The following is a 27,911-nucleotide window of genomic DNA, read 5'->3' on the forward strand; positions in this document are numbered from 1 at the left end:
TCCAAATTTGCCTTCGGCTTTTAGAGAAATTATGTTTTAGTTCTGGTTTCGCCAACAGATGGCGCCACTTGCTTATTCTTGTCCAGGCTTTCGTATCTTATCTAATCATTATTTCCTATCTTGTTCATTTGCGGTTTTGCAGCTGAAGATGATGGTTCGGTAAAACCATCGAAACTAGTCCTGTGAAAATTTTGTAGGTATAACGCTGATTTTTGTTGTTTGACTTCTGAATTAGTATTTATTCAGCGTGTTATTGTGTCTTAATAATAATGGTATTCAAGTAGGCGTAACTAGATTCTGAAATTGCCAATATATATTTACAGCTTCTTCAATTAAGATAGTAACAGTTTTGGCACATGTTTTACAGGTGCATCTTGTCGATCTTCCTAAATACAGTCAAAAGTCGTTAATTCAGACACCCATAATCCGGACCTCAAAGCTACAAACTTTCTGCGCATGCGTCGCGTTGACGCATAAGACCTTTACGGCTGCGAATATGCGTGTGCGCATGCCCAAAATACGTTTACGCATGCTCGTCGTTTAATGTATAACGAAAGCTAAGCTAAAATTATCTAATTCTATATCTATATCTAATAAGCTAAGCTAAAATTATCTAATTCAGTTAATGTTGCAGATTGCGTTGTTCCTTAATCTTCGAATTGGATCCGGCTTATTACTTTTTGCAGACTGTTAGAGCAATTTTATAAAAGTAAGCTTGAACTTTCGATTATTTCAAATAGAATTTCCGATATATATTTACTAATATGTAAAGGATCTACAAAGCGAAAGTATGTTTCGAAGTCCATTAAACAAAAAGTGGAATTGCTGCAAAAAATGGATAAAGGCATATCCTTCTGTTTATCTAACCATTCCAAAATCTGTTTATCAATTTCACGCTGCTCTGCGGCGGGGGGGACGCCGCGGCGCACAATGAATCGGAAGTTGATCTGTCAGCACTATCCTTATCTTCAGGGCAGATGTTTTTATTTTATTTGGCTTATAATTCCTTACTAAATGTAGTATTTCATCTCGATGTACTCCGTCTTTGTATGAATCAAATTCCTCGTCATTATAATTCGCTTCCGATAGCGAAGAAAGTAAAGTAAACAAATAAATATTAAGCTTTCTTTTTGTAAATTTTGATATGCTTTAGATCATAATTGTTCTTTATTTCATAAATTACGTTTTCATTTTTTTAATTTTATAATTTCTGCATGCCATCTTACCAGATTTAAACTGATGGTCTATAATCCGGAATCGAAGTCCCGATGAGTCCGGATTAACGACTTTTGACTGTAATATAGTTATATTTACATGAAATCTTCTCCATGACACTCAAATCAACCTGCTTTGAAAATAAAATACAACTCTCCTTCCTGTGAATTCATTCTTCAACATACACTTGTTGCAAAAATTTACATGATTTCCTAATGAATTTTATTACAAAATTTCAGAAATGCATGACTGATTTCCTGTATGCAAATGTTGATGGCGTGCTTACTCTTAGCAAAATACTGATAGATATATGCAGAGATAAATCTATATATATATATTTTTTCACAAAAACATATTTGAATACTTTATATCACTTTCATGCTAAAAACGTTTCATTCTTTTTCAAATTGCCAACATAAAAATATTTACTGAAAAACACGGCAATATAAAAAATCAGGCTTTTAATGGCAGTTAAAAGTAGAAATATATAATACAGCCTATTAACAGTTTATGTACACTGAGAAGAAATCAAATTATCAGTCACGAAGAATGTAGTTAGTAAAACATTAGAAACATTTTTCTTGTGAGGAAATTCAAAATAATGAGTATAAAAATCAGAATGTTTATATCTTAATCGGAAGATTAGCTTAATTAAAGAAATTCTGGAGATCAAACCTAGGATTATTATGATATCTATGGAGTATATTTTGTGATTATAAATATATATATCCTACCATCTGCACATCAAAGCGTATCTGCAAAGTTGCTGCTTAAAGAAAAGTATGTTTAAGTGTTTGACACATATTTAGTTTTGAGAAAAACTTAATTAAGACTTTGAAACTTTAATTCTCTTGTATTCACTTTATAGAAATATGTGAAACACAGTACTATTCAAGAGCAAAACAAATATATCACAAACATCATTTATATGGAAAAAATAAAAATCAAATGTACATTAAAGTTCATTAATTTTATTTATTTAAACAGTTTAAATATGATAAAAATGGCTGCAAAAAAATCTTTAATTAAAAATCCTAACACACTGCATGAGTTTCTACCAGTTTATTTAGCAATTTTATCAATCTTAAGTATAAAAATTTAAGGCACTTACTTTGCTGCTGAAAAAAATCTGATGAAGTTAAGCTCATAAAACATTTTGCTTGAGGAAAAAAAAACAGAAATGTGTGAAATGTGAAAAATTATCTGAATACATATATAATCTATAAACTACAATATGCATTTAAAAGCTAATGTGCAATTAAATTTACTAAAAAAAACTGCAGCAGAAGTATTTAGATAAATCACTTTGACATTGCATAATATTACTATATGTATATTTATATATTATTAAAGATTTCAGCAGAAAAGTGGCGAAAAAAATTTGCCAAATTTTGCATTACTTTTGATATAAACTTTATACTAATAATCTTATTATAGTAAATTTTGCATTTAGATTTTAGATTACTACCAAAATGTACCCTATTAATTATCATTAAAATTACACAAAACATAATTTAAAATGTTAAAGGATACGAATAGTTCTTGGCATAGCAATCGGCAGCTTTCAACAAAGAATCTTTGCACTGTCCCAAAACTTTAGCAGTCTTAAAACAAGTTGCTGAAAACAAACCACAAAGACTTGTAATATTTCCCATGTAGAAACATAATGGCACATAACATAACTTAACTATTTTACAACCATTTTAGGTACTTTTTGCATTGTCCACCCAGTGACGAGATGAATCAGTGAGCAAAACACTATGAAGCCTAGCACATCATGGGCACTGTTTCAGCATTTCTATGAAGCAAACAATTGAATTATATAAAAATGTACCATTAAAGAATGCCATCAAAGTTTTTTAATGCAAGTAGGAAATTGATTTGAGAATAGCAGAATATTATTTACGACAGCTAGTCGCTTTATTTAGAGTTGGTCTAAAGAATATACACCTGACAAGTTTTGCCATTCTTACACTTCTTATTGTCTTGATATGTCTCCATATATCACTACTGATTGATGCAATTATCTGCGAGAAGTATGCACACCCAGTATGGGAAAAAAGTGTCAAAAAATTTATTTTTCCGAATAAAAGCAATTCTCAGAGATCTTTTTATAAAGTTAACATAGCTCGATGTGTACATGGAGAGTGGTGCTAGTTTACTGTGCAATGCTGAAAATTTTGTAAAGTTAGTTTGCTAGTTTACTGTGCAATGCAAAGTTTTTAAAGTTAAGCCCTTCCAGTGCTTTAATGAGTCTGACTTGTGATGAAGATTTTGTCCCAAACATAAACATCACAAGCTGGGCTTGTGAACATTAACATCATTATTTCATGGTCGTAATTGAACATTAGTTCATATCACTACACCACAAGAGTTAGTCACAATTCTTTATTATATAAATTATATAATATTTATTAAAATTATATATTAAAAATCTAATATATTTATAATATCTGGAAAAGGCAGAAGGATTAAAGTTTACTTCCACTAAGGATTAAAGTTTAACTTACTTGAAGTGTTGCTTATTTATAAAATATAATTTTGAAACTGCTATTTATTACAAAATACAGTCAAAAGCCGTTAATTCGGACACCCATAATGCGGACCTCAAAGCTACAAACTTTCTGCGCATGTGTCGCGTTGACGCATGCGCGTAGACCTTTACGGCTGCGAATATGCGTGTGCACAAAATATGTTTACGCATGCACGTTTAATGTATAACGGACAGCATAAGCTAAGCTAAAATTATCTAATTCAGTTAATGTTGCAGATTGCATTGTTCCTAAATCTTCGAATTGGAGCTGGCTTATTATTTTTTGCAGACTGTTAGAGCAATTTTATAAAAGTAAGCTTGAACTTTCGATTATGTCAAATAGAATTTCTGATATATATTTACTAATATGTAAAGGATCTACAAAGCGAAAGTATGTTTCGAAGTCCATTAAACAAAAGTGGAACTGCTGCAAAAAATGACCTAACCATTCCGAAATCTGTTTATAAATTTCACGCTGCTCTGCAGGGGGGGGACATCGCGACATGCAATTAATTGGAAGTTGATCTGTCAGCACTATCCTTATCTTCAGGGCAGATGTTTTCATTTTATTTGGCTTATAAATCCTTACTAAATGTAGTATTTCATCTCGATGTATTCCGTCTTTGATATGATTTAAATCAAATTCCTCGTCATTATAATTTGCTTCCGATAGTGAAGAAAGTGACACAGAGGTTATTGAAAACGAAAAAATTTCGATTGACAAATTAGTCGGCATTCTCGACACAGCAATTATAGGACTTGAACAGCGGAACTTTGTAACTGAACAAAAAATTATGTCTGTTTATAGAATTAAAGAGAAAGTATTATCACGTAAAACGAAGCAACTTAAACAACTTACATTGAAAGAAATGTTTAATAAAGTAAATAAATAAATATTAAGCTTTTTTTTTTTTGTAAATTTTGATACCCTTTACATCATAATTGTTCTTTATTTCATAAATTAAAGTTTCATATTTTTAATTTTATAATTTCTGCATGCCATCTTACCAGATTTAAACTGATGATCTACAATCTGGAAAAATCAATAATCTGGAATCGCCGAAGTCCCGACGAGTCCGGATTATCGACTTTTGACTGTATAATATATTTATAATATCTATGAAAGGCTGAAGGATTAAAGTTAAGTTCCATGGCAGTACTATCACGCAAAACTGATTATAACACAGGCATTTATGTTTTGGCTTGTATTGCGGCTGTTCTCAAGCATCAATCTGGCTTTTTTACCACGCGTTGACCCACAACACTTGGGCCCAATTTTTATCGAGGTAAATGGCACGGGAAGGGGTAAAAAAGGCTGCTATGCACATGGACCAAGAAACTAGAAAGTAGTCACCAATGGATTGCAACTTTGCAGGAGTGCTGGGCGGATTATGCAAATGTTTCTTGTTTCATTTTAAGTCATTTTATATATCACTGCATGTATTAATAAAAAAATACCGTTCATGAAAATAAAACATGTGAACTGAAAAAAAACACAAATGTGCATAGACAGATTTTACATACAATACACATAAGATGTTACAAAATCTTAAGTAACAAATGACAGCTTCGATTCTGGACGTGATATTAACAGCAACACGAACCTTTAAGTATTCTAGATAGTGCTTCCCGAGTTTGGATATTAATGTGAAATGGTTTATTAGCATTTACATTAGGAAAACATTATCTCAAAACATAAACCACTATACAAAATTAAAGGATAACTTTGTAAGAAATTATCACATTTTCTTATGCATGATCTTATGATGTAAGAGGATACCGTGGACACATTCAGCTGGAAGATCAGTGATTTGAATCCCACTGTATAATAACTTAAAACTGCTGAAAATAGAAACATATAGGCATGTCTTTATAAATAAATAAAATGCAAAAATTGCAAGAATAAAGACACACAGATACTAGATTTTGCTATAACATATGGTAATATGCAAGAACAATGCCCTCAAAAAAGAGTGTATATTCACTATTAGAAACTACTCATGTGTTATATCTACAAATTAAAAACTGAAATGTCAGAGCAATATACTGTGTGATAAATGTGAAATTTATTTCATTACTGTGAAATTAATCAGCACCATTTTAATTTAGCGCGAGAATTAAACTGAGGATTTCTATTATACAAAATATTTAATTAGAAAACTATAATAAAGTTCACATATTAAATATTTTAGTATTTATAGAGCTATTTAAAGCAGTACAAATTATTAACAGTAATATTCAATATCAGAATTCAATCTTAAATATTTATCATGGAAAAATTTTAGTTTTTTTCCCCCCTCACAATGTTCAAGGAAAGAAAATTAAAATTTCATTTTGAAATTTACATTTTCATACCTGGAGTTCCTACACTAAAATAAAGACTTATGATATTTAAATAATACAGCACATATAAGATATAAATAATTTATTTGTAATTACCTGCTCTTGAATATTCAGAAGCAGCACTGTCATAATCTGGTTTCCATTTTAGAAAAGAAGTCTTTAAGCTAGATGAAGGGGTGAAATATTAAAATATTAAGCATAGATTGTTTTAGACAGCTCAACAGTTTTAATAATTTCAACAAAATTTAATTTCATTACCAATCTCAAATCACAAAAAGTTGATGGCAGTACAAAGATTTCTAAACCTCCACTAATTATCAGCAAATGAAACAATATATATTTCTAAAATTGAATATGCAAATATACTGAAATACCCATACACTGATATCTACTCAAATTAATGTTTGCTTATTACTGTCTCTCAACATGATGTAAAGACTCAGAGACAAAAGAATATAAAAACACTGGATTAAAAACAAAAAATTATGTGACAAAAAGACAAAATTCAGAAGTACTTTCACTATATTTTGCTATATTTGTTGTTGCTACTAATCCTTCTCATCTAAGCTTCCAATCCATGAATTTTAACATGGCCAAAAGGCAAAAGCTGCATATATCACTGGCCTATACCCAGAACTTGTAGTCTATGTAAGGGTAAAATATGGCCAGCTCCATCCCCATTCCAAAATTCCTCGTATGAAGATTCCCTAGACTTATATCGTGAACTTCTTGAAAGTCTTTACAGCATGCCAAGAGCTCCCATATCACACAAACACAAACCTCTATACTTTCTCTGGGATTCAAACCTGGACACACAGCTACAGCAGCTAGCTATCCTACCACTGTGCCAACAGGGGTGTTTTAATTATGCACGCAAGTAATCACATGTTCTCTCAAACAGGTTAAAAATTTCAAGTTACATATAAAATTTTCATAAATTTTTGTGTGTTCTAAAGCTTTTACTTTCTTAACACTAGCAGTAAATATCATCATAGTGTAAGTTCTAAAAATCAAATTTTACATAATTGAAAATGCATGCTTGCTACCGATAAATCATATCAGTAATATTCATAAAAAAAAAATGTTACATAAACCATGTTCTTATACACAATGGATTTTTGAAGGAATTTCTCATGAAATTAAAGAATTTTTTTTTTTTTTTTGTAGTTGTTCCTGATCATTCTGTTTCATCTAGTATTGAGCTAAAGGTGTGTGTGTGTGTGGGGGGGGAAAGATAAGAAAAAATACATGAATATGTCGTTGCAAACGCATAATTTAACTTTAACAGAAGTACTAACTTTTCTATTTCTACAACACTATTTCCTGCTCGATTGCTTTTAAATGTTTCTACAGAAGAAATTAAATTAATCATTAAAACTTAATCACGCTCTGATATCTGTATTCTACTTCCAATGGTGTATATTTTACCTAGAATATAGTATGCAAAATTTATTAGCATTTCATTTGGAAATAATATATAAAAATATATTGACAATATTTAAATTTAAACAAATTTTAATTTAAATTTTAACAAACACGTATAAATGTAAAAAAGCAAATTTAAAGCCAAAATAATTTAAATTTTTTTTTTTTTTTTTTTTTAATGTGCAAACATATAAAAGATTTAATTCTTGAACTAATCTACAATATCATTTAAATTCAGACGCATAAGCAAATCAAGTGCAAAACCAATCCATGAAAATAAATTCACTAATTTAGCAAATTAAAATTAAACCAACCAATTTTTTAAAAATGCATAAGTGAACGACTGTTGAGTATATACTATTTTCATTTGCTGCTAAAAAAGAAAAGAAAAACTTAGAAAATAAAATTATGAAAAGGAAGATAGATATACAGTAGATCCGCAGTCAAACATGATAATAATGGAAATCGGTAAAAGTATAGTTTAGCGTACCCCTTGGCGAAACTTGACGATTTTGGGCAGTACATGGATACTGATTTTGTGCAGTTCTTTGACTCATTTTGGCTTGGGAATGGCGATTTTTGCGCCAAAAATCGTCGCCACACAAAGCCAAAATAACAAGATAAACAATTGCACAAACTCGGTATCCATGTACACATAGACTTATTTTCACTTTAAAAAAAAAATCTCTGAATTGCACAAAAATGGCACTACACACTCCTTTGACTTTATCCATTTACACGTCGATTTATTTTCACTTAAAAAAAAATCCACGAATTGCACAAAAATGGCATTGCGCACACTTTTTTAACTTTATCCATGTACATGTCGACCTATTTTTAATTAAAAAAAAAATCCCAGAATTGCACAAACTTGCATTACGCACTCCCTTTACTTTGTCCATGTACACATCGATATATTTTCACTTAAAAAGTCAAAGGAGCACCAAATTCTACAATATGTAGGCAAACAAAAAATACATAATCTCAATAAAATACATTTTAAACCAAACAATAAAATAACATAAAAAAGGAAAAACATGTTATACGTTTAAGCACTACCAAAAGCAAATATTCACTTACCATGATTTTCAAGTTCGCTTTGTACACCCAGAGCCACATAAAAATCAAAATATCAATCATACTCAAATAACTTTTTTTAAACCAGGTACTCTTTCTGACGGAACGCTTCACATAGTGACCATCTGAACCTTTCTTCCTACAAACCCATTCAAATCCATCTAAATGGTTTTTACGTTCGACTAGACGCATATCCTTCCTACATACAGGACATTTATAATGGCTACTAAGTAAACCTTCATTTACACACCAGTCAATTAAAGCTCTTTTCCCCTTTCGCTCCAAATCGTACAGAAACTTCAAATTAATCTTACTACATTTAGCCATTCTACCGTCTAAAGAATCAAACCAACACACACCACGATTCATACCAACACCCATGATTCAAAATTTCCCAGAATCATGCACCTGATTACGTCACAATAGGGTTTCCATAACATTCAACTACTCAGGCTACCATAAATGAAACAACAACTTGGCGATAAATCAAACAACCACTTTGCCATAATACAAGGGGTACCTTAAAGTCTACTCTACCCTGGAAATCATTCAAGTTACCACTTCATGGACAAATTCATGGTTAATTCCAGAAGAGTTAAGAAACTCACAATAAAGAGAAATAATCCACATTATTATTAATAGAAAAATATTATTAACATTTACTAATCTTTTCAAATAATTTAACCTCGAGTTTAATTTTATTTGGTATGGCAAATTTAATTAATAATCAAAATAAAACAAAAAGCACAGATCATAAATAATGGAAGAATAAGCATAATTTGAAATGAAGAAATTGACATACATTATTCAATTCAAACTCACAGAAAGCAGTCATATGTTTTACTTTTTTCCAAAACGCACACAAGGAATTCCAAAGGGAAGTTCATATTCCACTCGTATTTGTAAGTTCTTTCTATTTTCTAAAGAATTCAAATTCCTAAAGAGCCTTTCTGATAATGATTTCAGTAAATTTGAACACACGTATAGATATATTGATGATCTCATCGAAAACAGCAACATTTACCCAAATTGTCTAAAACTAAATAAGACCAATAAAAACAGAAATAATTAATTTTGATCTAAGTATTCATAATCTAACAGAAATTAAACTTTTTGATAAAAAAAGATTTTAATTTTTATACTAATAAACTTATAAAGTTATTACAAATACTATTATTAACCAAATTAGCAGAATTTAAAAAGTTTACACTGAAATAGAAACACAAAAAGAAGAAATTCTAATTCTCACCAAAATTTTAAAAGATAATGAAATTCCTTTAAAATTCATTAATAGTCTTTTAAAGAAAACTAGGGTAGTCTACACCCTATAATACTTTTTAAAAGTATGAATTTTTTATCTGAAAGTTCCAAAAGAAAAGGATAAAGAAGGATTTTTTTTTATCCTTTTCTTTTGGATGATGTAAAGCAGGGATGTCAAACTCATAGGTACACTTGGGCCAAACAAACAAGGTTTAACTTTAGGCGGGCCGCAAAAAAAAAAAAAAAATCAACATTCATAGAAACGTAGATTTATTTCCAATAATATAATAATAAACATATATATATATTTATATAGAAAAGAACAAGAAAAATTTAATGTTTACATTCTGATACTTGACATCTCTTCTCTGCAATTATCTTTCCTATTTCGGGAGAAATTTTGTTTGCAGTGATAACTTTCAACGCTGACCCAAGGTGAGCATCATTAATACGGTTTCTAATAGGAGACTTATTACCTTTCATGACTGAAAATAACTGCTCGCACCGATAAGTGCTACCAAACATGGAAATAATTTCATATGCGAATTTTCGAGTATTTTCAAACCTGGCTGGTAAATATTTGTAAAATTCAGGCACGCCCACTTCAATGAATTTTGCTTTCAAATTTGAGTTGCATTGAATCTCGATCACCTCCATTTGCATATGGCTGGGTACTGAGTCAATACTTATTGAGAAAATCGAAGAAAACAAAAAAAATTTGTCTTCGAGGGAACTAAAATCATTAAACCTCGTTTCAAATTCAGTTGTTAAATTTGCAATTTTTTCTGCGTATTTTTGATATGAACAAGTATCATCTAAACTTGATTTGTTCATGCTGCACGTCGAGAAATTACGAGATATTTATTTATTAGGTATTAAATGCACACACTGTTCTATTTTTAACCTTCCAACGCAGCTGTCTTTTCAAAAAACGTCTGCGTTGCTAAGGCAACATACATGAAGCAAATCTAATTACAATTCTAAATAAAAAAAACTAAATAAATAAATAACTATGAAATTCGTAACAATATGAATTAAGTAATAATTAATAATAAAGCAAAATGCATGCACATGCATGCACGAATATATCGTACAAAACTATGATTGGAAAACTGAGACCATGAGTTCGGCCACATTCGGCTATCGGGGGATGCGTACAAGTTCTGAGTGCACGTGTCCCCCAAAAGCCGAAGGTAGCTGAACGCAAGCTACTCACACGCATTTGTAATTTAAGTAGTGTGTGTGTCAGCTCGCTGTGAGTAATTGAACAACACTGAATAAATTATCGTTAATTACTTAGCAGTAAACATTTAATTTTTTTCTTCGTCTATATGTTATTTTATTATTATATATTATTATTTGCCGATATATTGGCCGGGCCACAAAAATATTTGTTGTGGGCCGCGAGCTTGACATCCTTGATGTAAAGAGTTTATTAGGATTTTTTTTATTTTTAGTCCAAAGAGGCTTTGTCCCTGAGGGACTATTGTTTTTGTTTTCGCATTTGAAATCTTTAAAAGGCTGTATCACTTTTCAAACTGTTGCCACCAAATATTATCACACTGTATTATATTTGAAGAAATTAAATAATGAAGAATCTGCATAAATGTATGTATGTTTCTCACATTGTGATAAAATAATGGTACCTAGAGCCATCCAATTTTGAATGATGTAATCCTACTGTGAATATCGGCATCTGGAAGCCCAAATTTGAAAATTAGAATTTGTTTTATTATCAATTTCATATTTTGTAAAACTTTTAACAAATTTCTGATTAACAAACTAAGGGATTTCAAAGCGAGCAATGGCAACGTTGTACAGAAAAAAACATTTTTTAAGTGGCACTAAAGTTGATTGAATTCCTCTCCTGTTAATGTTCATTTTTCTTCAAATTTCATTAATTTTTTTTAATTGGGGTATTGCTTGTTCGAAAAGTTTTGTTTTTGGCCTTTTTTAAAATCTTTGTAACATTACATAGATTATTTGAAATTTATTAATTATGAATTTCATTTTTTGGTCTTAGTGAAAAATTAGTTCTAAATTTCTTACTTTGTCTTTACTGATAATTTTTCAGCAGCTTAATGTGCGAAAATACTAGGCATGTTTATATTCTGTTTTTTAAAAAACTGTTTTGTATATACAGTCAAAAGTCGTTAATTCGGACACCCATAATACGGAATGCTCTATAATCCGGGCATCAAAGCTAAAAACTTTCTGCGCATGCGCACAGGCATTTTACGCGTGCACATAAGACCTTGACTACTGCGCATATGTGTGTGCGCAAGTGCAGAATACGTTTTCGCCTGCGCGTTTAATGTATAACGGATGGTGTAAGCTAAAATTATCTAATTATCTATTTCAGTTAATGTTAATGATTGCGTCGTTCCTTAATCTTCGAATTGGATCCCGCTTATTATTTTTTGCAGACTGTAAGAGCAATTTTATAAAAGTAAACTTGAACTTTCGATTATGTCAAATAGAATATCCGATGCTGGAACTTCCAAAGGATCTACAAAACGAAAGTATGTTTCGATGTGCAACAAACAAAAAGTGGAATTGCTGCAAAAAATGGATAAAGACATGAAGAATGTGACAGAGAGGTTAGTGAAAACGAAAAAATTTCCATTGAAAAGTTAGTCGGTATTCTCGGCACAGCAATTAACGGGACTTGAACAGCGGAACTTTGTAACTGAACAAGAAATTATGTCTTTTTATAGAATTAAAGAGAAAGTATTATCACATAAAATGAAGCAACTTAAACAACTTACATTAAGAGAAATGTTTAATAAAGTAAACAAATAAATATTAAGCTTTTTTTTTTTTTGTAAATTTTGATACCCTTTAGATCATAATTGTTCTTTATTTCATAAATTACGGTTTCATATTTTTAATTTTAGAATTTCTGCATGCCATCTTACGAGATTTAAACTGATGATCTATAATCCGGAATCGCCGAAGTCCCGACGAGTCCGGATTAACGACTTTTGACTGTATATCTACACAGACACACTTCCAATTACAGAAGTGTTTAAATGATGAAAATATTCACGTTTGGCTGTGTCAAATTGAAAATAAAAAATTATTTTGGACAAATAATGAAATCTCATTTTTAATGTGATCTTCCAGTTCCTATACTTATATTTGGGAAAGTTTTATACGCGTTATCAAAAAAATAAAATTATAAAAAATTTCACTCCTAATATTTAATTTAAAAATTTTCATGTTTTGATGTCATTTTTAACTTGTTTTGAGGGATTGGCTAATTAAGATAGAATAATTCAAGGAAATAAGTTTAAACGAAGTACCGGGGGGAAAAAATGTGTATAATTTAATATGGTGTACAAAAAAGCCATATGGCATCCACATCAGATTTCTTTTTCCTTATAGTAAAATATTTATTTCCTTACTATTACAGTCCTAATTTTTTAAACATTAACCCTTTGACTGACAAAGCTGTATATATATGGCCTAGAATATTTTTTGTGATTTCTGCAATATATACGTGCATCTTGAAATATGTCCAAAAAATCAAGGCAATATTTTAAAAGTACATAAATCTAGGTATAACCATAGGCTTTTTGATATCAAAATGAATAAAATAATTCATTTTTATGTTAGTTTTGGAAAATCTGTGGTTCCTTAGTAAAAATCTCAGCTGGTCAGAGGCATGTCAACCACAAGTTGGCACCAAGATTATCGTCAAGTTTTCGTTTGCCTCCCACATGTACTCTGTTGGTTGCTATGCTTCCACAATGGCTTTTAGTATGGCATCAGATGCATATTCTCATCTCGAGCACTTCTTCCTCATCGATTTTTACTCCACCAGTTCAGGCAGCACCTTTCAAATTTGTGTATCAGCACTGTAAAATACTGAGTACACAGAGTACTGTAAAATGTTTACAGAGTTACATGCAACCAAATTACATAATTATAGACAAAAGCATTTATGACAAGTACTACATCATCTGCTGTCACTTCTATTAATCCATGAATTTTTCATGTCTCTTCATATATTGCATAGAAAATTTTGTTTTACACTAATGTTTTGGGAAAGTAATTTTTCTACTCTTCTGGAATAAACAAAACATTAAGGAAGAACCTAGTTAATCTAGCCCTACATAACTGATAGTTGACTGTGTATGTTTTAGTTATTACAAAAGGACAAATAAATAAATCAGATTAGATAAATTTGAATTCCGAATATAAAACCAGAATAACTGTAAAATAAAAGAGATTAACATAGAACTATAATTTAGTTATATCTAAAAACGCCTATCATCATAAACCAGGAAACTTTTAAAATAAATAAGCAATATATATTTACATGCTTTATCATAAAGTAAACCAACGATATCTTCTCATTATGAAAATGCTTGGTTAATCCTATTTTCTATATTACACCTTTTCCTACTTATCAGATTTCATTATAATAATAGCAAAGTACATATATACATAAGTGAAGTTTAGTTTCCTGTTACATAAAATTAACTTGCATCAAGCTATTTAAAAGATATTTGTAAAGTAAATTAAGGAAACACTGAATATAATATATGGGGCAAAATTTTTCTTAATCTTTACACTATTAACATACCTCATTGAAAATATTAAAATAAACCTAAATTAAATCTCATGTTTTACATAAAATTTTATAAAAATTTACGGCCTTTCAAACAATTTGTTACACTGCTTTAATCTTGATAAATTTCTTCAATTATTACGAATATATGAAAAAAGCTTAATATTTTGATGAGGGAAAACTGAGATGTTGTCAACTATTTAAATTTTAAAAGAAACTCTGATTGAAAATATAATACCTATTGTTTGAAATTCAGAATACTCCTGTTGGCATTAGCAAATATAATTTCTACAAATATGACTTAAAAATGAAAATTAGATGCAACACATTATAAACAGTAACTGTTAATTAGTAATTATGAATGTGGCAAAATACATAAGAATTTACCTACCATAAGAGGGATGCTTTTGGTAAGGAGTTTTCTAGGCAAACTAGCTGATATTTACTTTCCACATCGGTAAAATTATAAACACACATGCAGTCAACTAGTTTGCCAGAAACTAAAGCCAAAATGAACTCAGATTTATAAATATCTGTTCATAAGCAGGAATGCTTTTACATATATTGTAGAGAATATGTCTCAGATGAATTTACTTATATCTTATAAAGCACGAAACACTTACCGAATAACAGCTGCAAGCTGTTATTTCAGAAGACAGATCCTTTACTTCTCAGGATGTGGGGAAAGTACAGAATCACCCACTGCTTGGTACGTTTTTAAGAATTGCACATACTCGATATCCATGTACACATAGACCTATTTTCACTTTAAAAAAATCCCAGAATTGCACAAAAATGGCATTGCGCACTCCCTTGACTTTATCTATGTACACATCGACCTATTTTCACTTAAAAAGACAAAGAAAATTGACAAAAATCCAATTTTTCTTACTCTTGTAAAAAGCGCCAAACAAATAAGTGAGCGATTCTGCATAATTTAGCTCAAAGTCCCAGGATCTACTCCGTTTTTAGAAACAACAACAAACATATACTTTACTTCTAGAGAATGTTATTTGCTGGACTACTTCTGATTACATAGGGCCAAAACAAAAACTGTAGGTTGCATTGTTATTTATTAATCTGCCATTACAAATACCATCTTTGATTGATGGGGAAGATCCAGCTTTCACAATTATGACAATAATCGACAGAACTATTAATTATATAGAATTTTGATTATCTGAATAATAATCTTAAAGAAAGATTAGAAATCTAAAAATGCATTATTCTTTGCGTTCGTTTCTGCCATATCAATGACATCCTGAATATTTTTAAAAGTATACTTATAAAAAAACTCAAGATTATTATTTTTTAAACTTCTTATTTCCTGGATAAACAGCGTATATGGAATTAATTAAATATATATTTATTTCGATATTAAGCATTTATTTTACAAGGAGTAATAAACAAATTATATCTCACATTTTTTTCAAACAATTATGTAGTAAAATTTATCACATACGAATAATTAAAACTGCTTCTAAATATGCTTACTATTTTTCAGCTTGCTTTATACACTCATTCCCTTCGCAAATCTTTTTTTGGGCTGCCATAACAAAAGCAAACACACAGCAGACAAGTGTGACAGGATGTTGCCAACTACCACTACCTTAATATTTTCAAATTTCAAGGTTTCATGTCAAAAACTTGTTGGCTTATTATTAAGTTTCCTCCCCTTTCCAACTAAATTCATTAGGTGTGTTCACTAATACTAATAACACTTTAAAAAAGTGGATAAGAACATGTTTATACAGTAAAGACAATAGCAAGTGAGAGCCGTGTTAGTTAAGGCTCCTATATAAAGCCTTACCCCCCCGTGCATGGAAAAACAGCTCCTCGGAAAACGAAAATCAGCAGTAGAATTAGCGGCAGACTCTGCTGCTGTAAATAAAGAAAATTGCCGTAAATTCCGCTTATTTATCACGGACAAAAAAACAGATTTACATTTTCTGGTTGACAGTGGAGCAGAGGTAAGCCTTATTCCTCGTACATCTAAACACAAACTTATTAGTGACTATAAATTATATGCTGCAAATAATACAGAAATTGATACTTTTGGTACAGAACTTTTAATTCTTGATCTTGGTTTACGCCGAGAATTTCAATTCCCATTTATTGTAGCAAAAATTAGTAAACCTATATTAGGTGCAGATTTTTTAAATAAGTTCAATTTATTGATTGATATAAAGCATAAAAGGCTAATTGATGGTGTGACGAACCTTGCAGTTTATGGTGACATCGCACCCATCTCCATTCATGAAACTGTAAATACAACGGGCAGCTTATGTAAATATTCTGATTTATTTGCTATGTATCCTAGTATAACAAAACCAAATTTTCTTATTTCTACTGTAAAGCATAATGTGAAACATCACATTATAACTCAAGGACAACCTGTAAGTTGTAAAGCAAGACCATTAGATTCTAAACGGTTGGAAATAGCTAAAAGAGAATTCAAATATATGCTGGACAATAACATCATTAGTCCGTCCAGTTCAGAATGGGCAAGTCCCCTACACATAGTGACAAAGAAAGACGGTTCTTTCCGCCCATGTGGGGATTACAGAAGACTGAATGATTTAACTGTACCTGATCGTTATCCCATTCCTCGAATTCAAGATTTTCAACATATTTTAACTCATAAAACTATATTTTCTAAAATTGATCTCTTTAAAGCGTATTTTCACATTTCAGTAGCAGATGAAGATAAAGAAAAAACTGCTATTATCACACCTTTTGGTCTTTACCAATTCAATGTCATGAGTTTTGGTCTCAAAAATGCCCCCGCGACCTTTCAGAGGTTCATCAATGAAGTTTTTTATGGCCTAGACTTTGTGTTTCCATATTTGGATGATGTTTTGATTGCCTCTTCTTGCGAGGAAGAACATCGTTTACATCTTAAAACAATTTTCCAGCGTTTAGATAAATATGGTCTCCGAATTAATATTAGCAAATCAGTTTTGGGAGTACCTGTAATAGACTTTTTGGGCTATCAAATATCTGCTGAAGGTTCAAAACCTCTACCTGAAAAAATTAAAGCTATCACAGAATATCCGTTTCCAGAAACTATACACCAACTTCATTCCTTCTTAGGACTGATCAATTTCTATCGGAATTACATTAAAAATGCCGCAGAAATTCAAGCTCCTCTTCATGAACTTTTGAAAGGATCTACAAAAAAAGATCGACGTAAAATACTATGGACCAATGAAACCAGAAAAAGTTTTGAAAAATGTAAACAAGATATTGCTCAAGTAGCGTTGATGGCCTACCCCAATTCGGATTACCCTCTGGCACTTCTCACAGATGCATCCGATTTGGCTATTGGGTCAGTTATTCAACAAAAAGAACCAAATGGATGGAAACCTATTGCATTTTTTTCAAAAAAGCTTAATGATGCCCAGAAAAATTATAGCGCTTACGATCGCGAGCTTTTGGGTATATATTTATCCGTTAAACACTTTAAACATTTACTTGAAGGCCGCGATTTTACTATTTATACGGATCATAAGCCCTTAACGTTTGCTTTTAAGCAGAATCATAACAAAGCATCTCCCAGACAACTCAGACAGTTACAATATATCTCACAATTCTCTACTAACCTACGCCATATAAGTGGTCAAAACAATGTGGTTGCAGACAGCCTATCTAGGATTGAGGACATCGATTCACCTGTTGTTGATTTTGACCTGATAGCAGATGCACAAATTAATGATGATGAACTGCAACAGTTGAAATTACATTCCAAATCATTGCATATTAAACAGCACCAATTACCATCAGGAAAACTCTTATATTGCGATACCTCTACTTCTAATATCAGACCATTCATACCTCAAACTTTTCGGATGAAAATATTTAATGCAATTCATGGTTTAGCTCACCCTGGAATCCGAAGTACTGTAAAAGAGATTACTAAAAGATTCATTTGGCCGGATATAAAAAAAGATGTTAAACAGTGGGCTCAAACTTGTATCGATTGTCAGAAAAATAAAGTAACTAAACATACAAAATCAGAATATTCTCAATATCAAGCACCAGACGAAAGATTTAGTGTTGTGCACATTGATTTAATTGGGCCTTATTCACCTTCTAATGGATACACTTATTGTTTGACGTGTATTGATCGGATTACCTCTTGGATGGAAGTGGTACCGTTATCAAATATCACAGCAGAAAATATAGCAAGAGCCTTTTATGAACATTGGATAACACGATTTGGTGTACCTTCTTGTGTTATTACTAACAGAGGAACTCCATTCATTTCGGAACTGTTTCGAAATTTGGCTTCGCTATGTGGAGTAAAAGTAAACCATACAACTTCTTACCATCCTCAGAGTAATGCGAAAATTGAACGTCTACACCGTACTTTAAAAGCAGCTATTAGATGCCATAATTCTCTTCATTGGACAGAAACATTACCAACAGTTCTTATGGGTTTGCGAGCTGCTCTACATGAGGACTGCAAGTATACAATAGCTGAAATGGTTTATGGCAAAACTATTAAATTACCTGGCGAATTCTTTGAAGAATCAAACATGCCAATATCTAATGATAATTTTGTAAGTAATCTTCGAAATCAGATGGCCCTTTTAAAGCCCTATCAATCCAAATCCAAATGTAAACAAAAGATTTTCATCCCAAAAGATTTGTACACATGCTCGCACGTGTTTCTGCGGGTTGACAGAGTAAAAAAACCTTTGGAGCCCCCATATGAAGGACCCTTTTTGGTACTGCAAAGGACCCCGAAATATTTTCTTCTATCAATTAAAAATAAACAAGTTAGTATCTCTGTGGATAGGTTAAAACCAGCTTATGTGTTACAACCTAATGAACTTTTGTCTCCAACTTCAAAAAGTGATCATACATCTGTGCCAAGTAAGCAAACATCAGTGCCAAGTCAGCAACTAGAACAACCTAAAAAATTAACACGATGTGGAAGACAAGTAAAACTTCCAGTTCATTTCAATGACGTAATTGACTCTTCTTGAACTTATAACTCTTTCATATTAATTTAAAACTTAATTATGTTTTTTTTTGTGTACATAATTTCAATTTATATATTTGTATCAGTGTTATTTGTATAGATATTTGTATCTTCTCTCCCACCATGTTTTCAGAGTAACGTAACTTTGTTACTGGTAGGGGAGTGATGTAGGCAACAATTATTATTGGTCATAATAACTACAACTACTTCTACTAGATAATGACTACTACTTTCACTTCACCTTTAGTTTCAGTTTAGTTTCAGAAGGTTGTCATGCCATAAAATCAGTAAGGAGTTAGTGAGGGCTACAAAGAATAATAAAGATGTTATATATGGAAAATAGTGATTCTTGCTTTTTGATTTTTGCTATTTAAATTATTATAAAAAGAACTTAGCAAGCAACCACAGGTCGTTAGGCATCGAAACTCTTTGATAGTATTGAGTGAGTATGTGAATTAAACAAGCAATCTTTCTACGTCTGGCAAATCAAAGTCCGGAAAGGTTTTTACTATCCTTTTATATGAATGATCACCTTAATTAGCTTTCAGCTTTCTCTAATGACGCCTTCTTTGCCTTTTAGCGAATAATCGACGATCTATTGCCATTGCCACTAACACTAAGGCTCCTCTAAACCAGGCTGAATCACTAACTTTTCTCTCTTGGCGAGGGAGGGACCGCGCTACCAATTTTGGCGCGTTTATCGCACACGCTGGCTGAATGTCTGCTGTTTTTTTAAAGATTTATTTTATAGACGCGCGGCATTCAGCGCACATAAACTTTTCGGATAATTTATTAATTCTCGAATAGTATATAGACGTTTTCACTTAAATAAAAATTTCGCGTATATTTTGTAAACATATTCAAAATAACTTATTCTTTAGATGTTTCAGTTTTGTTAGCAGACTAAAATAAATAAGATATGAATAAAAACTTTCAATAGTGTCAAATGGGGAAATAGTTAAAGCGTAGAGTGTGCAAATAAATTTATCTTAATGACATTTTAACAAAAATTTCCATAAAAACACTAAATTCATACTAAAAAAATAACTTAAGAATATGTTGTCATTTTAGTCTGAGGTATATGGAAATAATTGTGCAAGACTCTGAAGAAACACTTTCTTTTAAATGTGTGAAATATTTCATAACATATATGGAAGAAGAAAGTACAGCATTCTGTGTTTTGGATGATTTTCACCAAATGTAATATAAATACGAACTAGAAACCGTAATAAAAAGTCCTTCCTCTCCAATCAGATCACCTTTGTGTTGCATTGTATTTGTAATACTTCTAAAAATCCAATTTTTACCTAAATTAAAAAACAGTTATTCCATAAAAGATAATAAATTTGAACGTATATAGAATGAATTTTGTAATTTGAGTTATGTTACAAAATAATTCCTAGTTTATATATTTTATACTAATAATTTAGATAAAACCTGTCCAATTTAAGAATGTGTGTTAACCACATTCTTAAATTGTAAAAGGACGACTTAACCCCACGTAATTCATTTCAAAGCATAAAATAGCTTATTTTCTAATATTCAAAATTTCTAATAGTCATAAAATAGCTTATTTCTATCTTTCATAAGCTTATTTTCTATTTTACACAGCAACAGCATTTCATGCAGTCAAGGTTTTTTAATTGCTAGTTATTATACATAATACTTAATTTTTAACACATTCTTATTAGAAAGCATAACTAAGAAACTTCTTTTTAAAGCACCACAGTGATTGCAATGAATGTCGTTAAATTTACAAAAGTATTGAAGATATATTGAACAGCATTATAACAAGAAACTACTGTACAAAATATGTAAATTTAGCATAATTTCTTTTTTAGTATTTGCATAGTTTCCTCCAAATGAACCTTAATGGGAAGTTATCTTGCAAAAATTTAAAAGTATTAAAATGGCCTCTATTTAAGATGTAACTGCATTTATAATTATTTTGTAATTGTGAATAGATTATATTATTGCAATTAGATTATGCACTTACAACATAATTGCATAAAGTAATGAAATTAAGAGTTCACAGATACAATGTAATATAATTACAATGCAATTATCTAAATTGTAATTATAATCACTTATTTAATACCACAATATTATTATAATCACAATGTAATTTAAATTGGGTACTATATTTGTATACCCTCCACTCAAATGGAGGTACTGATAAGCCTGGAAGTTATTATCAACAAAAAGCCTGTTCAGGACAGTTTGATGACAATTTCCACCGGGCGAAAAGTACATTCTTAAGCCCAGGCAAATCATGACAATAAAAATCATTTAGTCTCATGATTCACTATATTTCAAACCCTAAATTTGAATTCTGCACCAAATTATTTACCTATATTTTAACATACTTTATGAATTATTAGAAGCGATATGGCAAATATCTTCTAAAAATAACTGTAAAATATTTGTATCCATTAATTGATTCAGATACACACTTTTATTATTTAAGTATATCAAAATAACAGTTTCATGTTCCTGAAATACAAAAATTATGAAAAAAGTTAAAAGTAATATTCTTAGAAGCATATGATATTAGTCACCAGCTGCAAAATAGTTAATTTTTTGCCCTAAATACAAGTTTATTACACAGTAGTCAAATGTGTAACTTAATAACATGTTATATAAAAAATTAATGATAATAAGTTTATCAGAAATGAATTAATTCTGCAAACAAACTTTCTGCATTTGAAAATTTTCTACACCTGACGGGAGAAAGAGATCTAGTAAAATTAGATTTATTATAACTTCAGTTGGACCAAATACCTTCTCTCTATATATATGCATCACTAAAGAAATAAATAAAATTATCATGCTTAAAAAACAGATGTACCATACCAGTTTTTTTCCCCTTGTTACCCTTTACATTGAGAAATAACAAACAGTACAATGCTGAAAAATACTATCCTTGAAATTTTGTTTAAATGAAGAAACACACACCATCTTTTTATTTAAGCATTACACTTCAAAAACAGATACACATACCAATTTATTTTCACTAGCCTTTATACTGATAACATGCCATATAAAAATGAAAAGAATTATCCTTGAAATTTAGATAAAATGAAGTAACACAATGGGAAAATTTATGCACATGGACAACTTTTCTCTATTGCATGTTGTCTGACATGATCCACAAGTGCCTAAAAATGTATCCAAAGAAACACATTTCAATATTAACAAAAAATTGTTTACAGATTAAAATTCATTTATTTCATACCAGTATTATAAAGATCATGCATGAAACAAATCTGCTTTCCCATACTTTTAAGTAAAACTTAACTGAAATTTTATACTGGAAAATATGCTATATTTCTATATATTAGAAACAAGAAAATAATACCATAATAATATACTCATAGCCTAGCAGAAAGTAACATATATAACATCAAACACAGAAATTTATATACTCGTAGCCTAGGAAAAAGTAATACATATTACATAAAACACATAAATTATTTAATATAAAACATACATACCTTCTAAAATTATTTTACTTTTTGTTTCTTATTGGCCGATGCTGATGAGTATGAAACGTTATGGGCTCTTTTGTTGATAAGATGCTGTGTAAGGCCTTTGCATCTAGTAATAAAAAAATTATCAATAATTACTTTCTTAAGATTACAGCATTCTGGCATGGCCACATGCGTACATTTATCAATTATTCTTTCAACTAATTCTTTTGTGATGGCTGATTGTAAACGAAGGAGTACATCTTTACATTTTTGAAATTCTCGTTCAGCTTCCCTACATATTCGATACATTCCTGAAGAGATGACCTTCAGTCCACCTTTATTGCTGTGTTTTGTAAGAATTGTGCGATGCTCGGGTATGTCAGGTTCCAGCATGTCCTCTGAAATGGTCATAGCTGTTTTACAATTTTCACATATGCTTTTTTTTTCAACAACTTATTATATATGGCTCCTGCGATGTAATGTATATCATTTTCTTCCACAGCTGGGGGCAAGCGACGTTTCACTGCCACTGCAGAAGAGGTAGATGGCACTACAGAATTGGAGATAGGATGCAAGACCTTCTTTCTGATAGCAACCTCTAATTCAGAAGCATCAAAGAGGCTGTGGTCACTTTCAGAACAATAATTTGGATTATTGATATCCGAAATGAACTGTGATAGGCACACTAATTTCAGTGCTCTCTTGGCTTGCAAAGCAGTAGGCTTTGCACCCGACTTTCGTCTAATCTGTGAAAAGGCATTTTCCAGCGCATCTTGTGTCAACCTGCCTGGTAAGAAAAATGTAAACCCCTCGGAAAATAATTCTTTTGAGAGTTTCACAACACTCAATGTGCTCATAATAATGCCAGTTTGAAATGGCTTCCATGCTTTTCCAAACTGAACAGTTTCAGTCACATGAATGAATTTCAATAAAATATTAAATTTCTCATCTTGATTTTTGATAGTGATGCCTTTTTTTGGATGCCTTGCAGTCATAATTGTAAACCATTCTGCTACAAGTCTCAGCCACCATGCAGAAGTTAATGCTTCTTTTGCAACTTGGTGTAAAATAACTGCTTTTTCAATAGCAGCAGCTGTTTTTACAGAAAACAATTGCACAGCAGATGCCCCATTCATCGAGGAAAAGTGTGTTGGGAAGAGATGAACTCTGTTCAAGTGATGTAGAGATCTCAGGGCAGCATCTGATTCTATCTCACTTGACCAGAGTCGTTTCACATACACTGAAGATACTATCCTCGATGGCAAGGCATGCTGCTGGCGAAATTCCTCTGGTAATATCATAATACTTGAAAGAAATGCATTTCTCATGTTTTTAATGAGATGTGGTACGTCTGCAATACTGTGAATGAAAACATCAGGTCCTCCAATATTGTAATTTGTCTTCCTATCTGTCCTAGAGACAGAGACATCCAATGACGACCACATTGCTCTGTTATTGCTTCCCATATCTGAAACAGAGGCTCTTACAGTTAAACCTATTTCTGTAGCTGCTACTACAGTTCTATGAATTAGATCTTTCATGTCAGAACCTGATGTTGAAGGCCCTGTTAATTCATTGGCAACAATCTGTTTCCATGATGTTTTAAGGCCTCTAAGCATTACAATAGTGTAATGCTTAGCAACTGCAGGTTTTCCTAACGTAACATTTCCAATGAATGACTTAGACGATGTATCAAAATCTTGATATGAAGCTATTTCCATTTCGTCAACTAAAAGGCAGCAGTTCCTATCAAGAGCATCCAATGAATGAACTTTTATCTTGAGGAAAAAAAACAAATTTTCTAAAATGCCGAAATTTATTTTTATTTCCCTAATCCTCCTGTTCAAGGTACTGTACGATGGTGCTGGATATCCAGTACTTCTGAGGTAATTATATCCATGTTTGCCCAAAGCAAATCGCATCTTCAGTCCTTTTATAATGGACTTTTCTGACCAGTTCCTTTTTGACTGCACAGCAAGGGCTCCTACTTGCTCATCGGACAAAAATGATGTCAATTTTGCATCTTTTTCTTGAAGCTGTTGCTCAAGGAATTCTATTTTTTTTAACAACTCTTCATTTGAAGCAGGTAGAGTTTCCTAAATTCAAAAAGAAATAGTAAACATGTTATGCTGTGATTATTTTTTTAAACAATGGTTGGATGAATTAATATATTTGTAATAACAATGATTTTTTCAACAATTTTTTTGGAGAATATTAAATAATTTACCACTTCAGTATTTGGCTTAGGACATCTTACTTCTCTTATCCTCTTGTCAGTTACAGATGGTGGTGGATTTGGAATGCTAAAGAGTGTTGGTACTGCAGTTTTTCTTAGTTTTTTTCTATCTTTGCATAGTGACTCAAATTGAGATTCCTCAAAATGATCCTGTAAATACATAAAGTAATAAAAAAAAAGTACACAAAATAAATAAAAGTACAAAAAAACAAACCACACAGTGAGGTTGTGCCAAAGGCAGCAAGCATGAACTGTAAGTAAGTATAGGCAATAAATAAATATGCAGGTAATTAAATTAGGCCCAGTATTATAAAAAAGTGAAACAATAAACAAACCATGTCTAACATATCAGCAGCAGCATCTTGTAAGCTTGGACAGAATTTAATTATCCAATATTTATTTTTTGCCTATAATTTAAGGTGTTCTTTAGAACATTATCCAAAAATTAAATGAAGTAGTGTTTTGCTATAACATTAAAAACAACTAAAATAAAACTTTATATTTCTTGCTATAGTGCTCTTACAATAGATAAGAAAATAAGAGTTCACTACACCCAACTTTTAAGATACTAGGCCGATAAATACATTTATAATTAGAGCAGACTATGATTCTTGTTATAATTGTAGTAATGTTTATTGCTCTAACTGAAATATTTAATTTTTAATTCTCTAATCATTCAAAACATAGCCCTAATTTCGGAGCACAGTGCCAACATGCATTTTAAAAAGCATCAAGGCCAGTTTAAACGACTATTTTTTAAATTACATTGGCACAGACATATCCAATTAAAGTTATTAAAAACTCTAGAACGTAGTTCAGTAGCTTTCTGAATTTGTAGGCAATTTTTTATTTAGAGATGACAACACAAAATAACGCTTCAGAAAACATTATTTATCATGTATAAAAATCTGTTTTGTAACACAGATCAGTAATAACTGTTTATCAATGTCATGAGGATTTAATTTGAGGAGATCACATTCTTTAGAAGTATCAAATTCATGAAAGAATTTTGGCTTGGCCTTTGAAATTCATCATTACAGGCAGATTTATTTGATTGTTATGCATGCATTAAACACTACACATGCATTAAAAACACTACACATGCATTAAAAACACTACAATTATTTTTGAAAAGTACACATGCAGTTTCACAAGTTTTCTGTGCTTATTTGAATGTTCTGCATTCATTTCTAAATCTTTACTCTTATTATCTTTTTAAAATTGCCAAATTGTATAATACTGTGATTATAAATATATGGTACTTGCAATTATTGAAGTCAGATTATATATATTTTGTCTCATACTATTCAATTTATTCTATTGACTTCAGATGTCAATGTCAAAATTCTGGAAGTTATTTTAACCAAGAAACAGTAGGGGGCACCGTGCATAAGCAACTCATCTAACTTTTTAACAACAGTGATTATAAAATAAAGAAAAAAATTATATATCATTCCAACGATATTGCAACTATAGTATAATGTTACATATATCTTTAGCAAACATTCAGATTTTATCTTGACTTTCCAAATTATTTATTTATTTTTTAATAAATTTCAATATGCTAATGATTTTCATGTTACATTAGTATAAATTCCACAATTAGCACAGGAAAACAAAATCTGCGCTTTATATTAGAAGAGAAATTTCTTTTCCACATTCATAACATCCACATTGGCGATGTTTGGCGACGGGTACATTAACCCTAGACTAATTTAATTATAGCTATTATTACAGAAATTAGCAGATACTCAGGTTATTGTACACAAGAATTTCACTTTACTTGCACATTATAAACATCAGAGAAGATATAAACTCTAAATGAAGGCGTAATTAACATTATACTTACTAAGCAAAGTTCAGCGCCTGGACCAGGTTTCCAATTGTCTCTTCGGCAATTATTTACCCATATTTTTCTTCTTTCTTCATTTTTAGGAAATTTTACCAATGTATGACCTTTCCGTGAATGATTTGAACAATTAATAGCTGCACATCCGCCCATTTTACACAAAAAAACACAAAAAATTGTTGCACCGTAACTACACAGCCGCCATTAAATCTCCCACTTGGGATCGCGAATGCCTGATGATTCAGCCTGGTATATAGGAGCCTTACAGGGGGGTTTGCATCTATCAGGAAAACACTTTTCTCGAAAACGAAAGTGGAAATAACAGTACTTGCCATTAGGGTTATAACGGCTCCGAGATTTACTTCGATTACTAGATGATCGACTGCTATTTCTTGAGCGAGAACGAGAATTTCTTGTAACAGTTAGTTTTTCGACTTTATTATCCAAAGCTGCAATTTGTTGTCGTAATTCAGCAATAGCATCTGTTCCTGGAGAAACAATACTGCTGGCACAGTATAGTTCTTGTTTTGGTTGCATTTCGATGATACGATCCGCCACCAGAGCTAGTTTTTCGATATCTTCATCACTAACGATTAAAATATTGCGCACAGTATCTGGCATTTTCTGCAGAAATAGTGTTTTAAGAACTTTATCCGAAATGCCATCGGTAGCAAGATTTCGCATTTTTTGTAAAAGTTGACTAGGTTTACTGTCTCCCAAGTCTATGCCTGTTAGCAGTCTCTGTAAACGTTTATTTTCACTTTCTTTAAAAGTGTTCAAGAGACGTTCTTTAGCAGCAGTATATTTGGTTTTGCTATTGTCACTTATAATATCTCATAAACTTTCTACAAATTTTGCTTCCAATTGCGATACTAAGTAGTTGAATTTAGTTTCCTCGGCAGTTATTCCACAAATAGAAAACTGTGCTTCTACTTGATAA

The 27,911-nt window shown here is 31.1% G+C and overlaps 1 protein-coding gene across 1 annotated transcript in view; it reads right to left on the reverse strand.

The window, feature by feature from the left end:
* LOC118193189 (gamma-soluble NSF attachment protein-like) overlaps positions 1–16,071 on the reverse strand; it is a 34,735-nt gene extending 18,664 nt beyond the window's left edge. Inside the window, exons 1-4 of the mRNA XM_035364239.2 lie at positions 15,924–16,071; positions 6,188–6,255; positions 2,749–2,833; positions 2,327–2,344 (exon numbers count right to left, since the gene is read on the reverse strand). Of these exons, the coding sequence (XP_035220130.1) occupies positions 2,327–2,344; positions 2,749–2,833; positions 6,188–6,255; positions 15,924–15,982 (230 nt within the window). The 5' untranslated portion in view covers positions 15,983–16,071. The remainder of the gene's footprint in view (positions 1–2,326; positions 2,345–2,748; positions 2,834–6,187; positions 6,256–15,923) is intronic.
* Between the last annotated feature and the right edge of the window lie 11,840 nt (positions 16,072–27,911).

The sequence above is a fragment of the Stegodyphus dumicola genome, chromosome 1 (genome assembly GCF_044657685.1).
Source record: "Stegodyphus dumicola isolate Sdum_Otavi_A_Nest chromosome 1, ASM4465768v1".
NCBI classification, from domain to species: Eukaryota; Metazoa; Arthropoda; class Arachnida; order Araneae; family Eresidae; genus Stegodyphus; species Stegodyphus dumicola.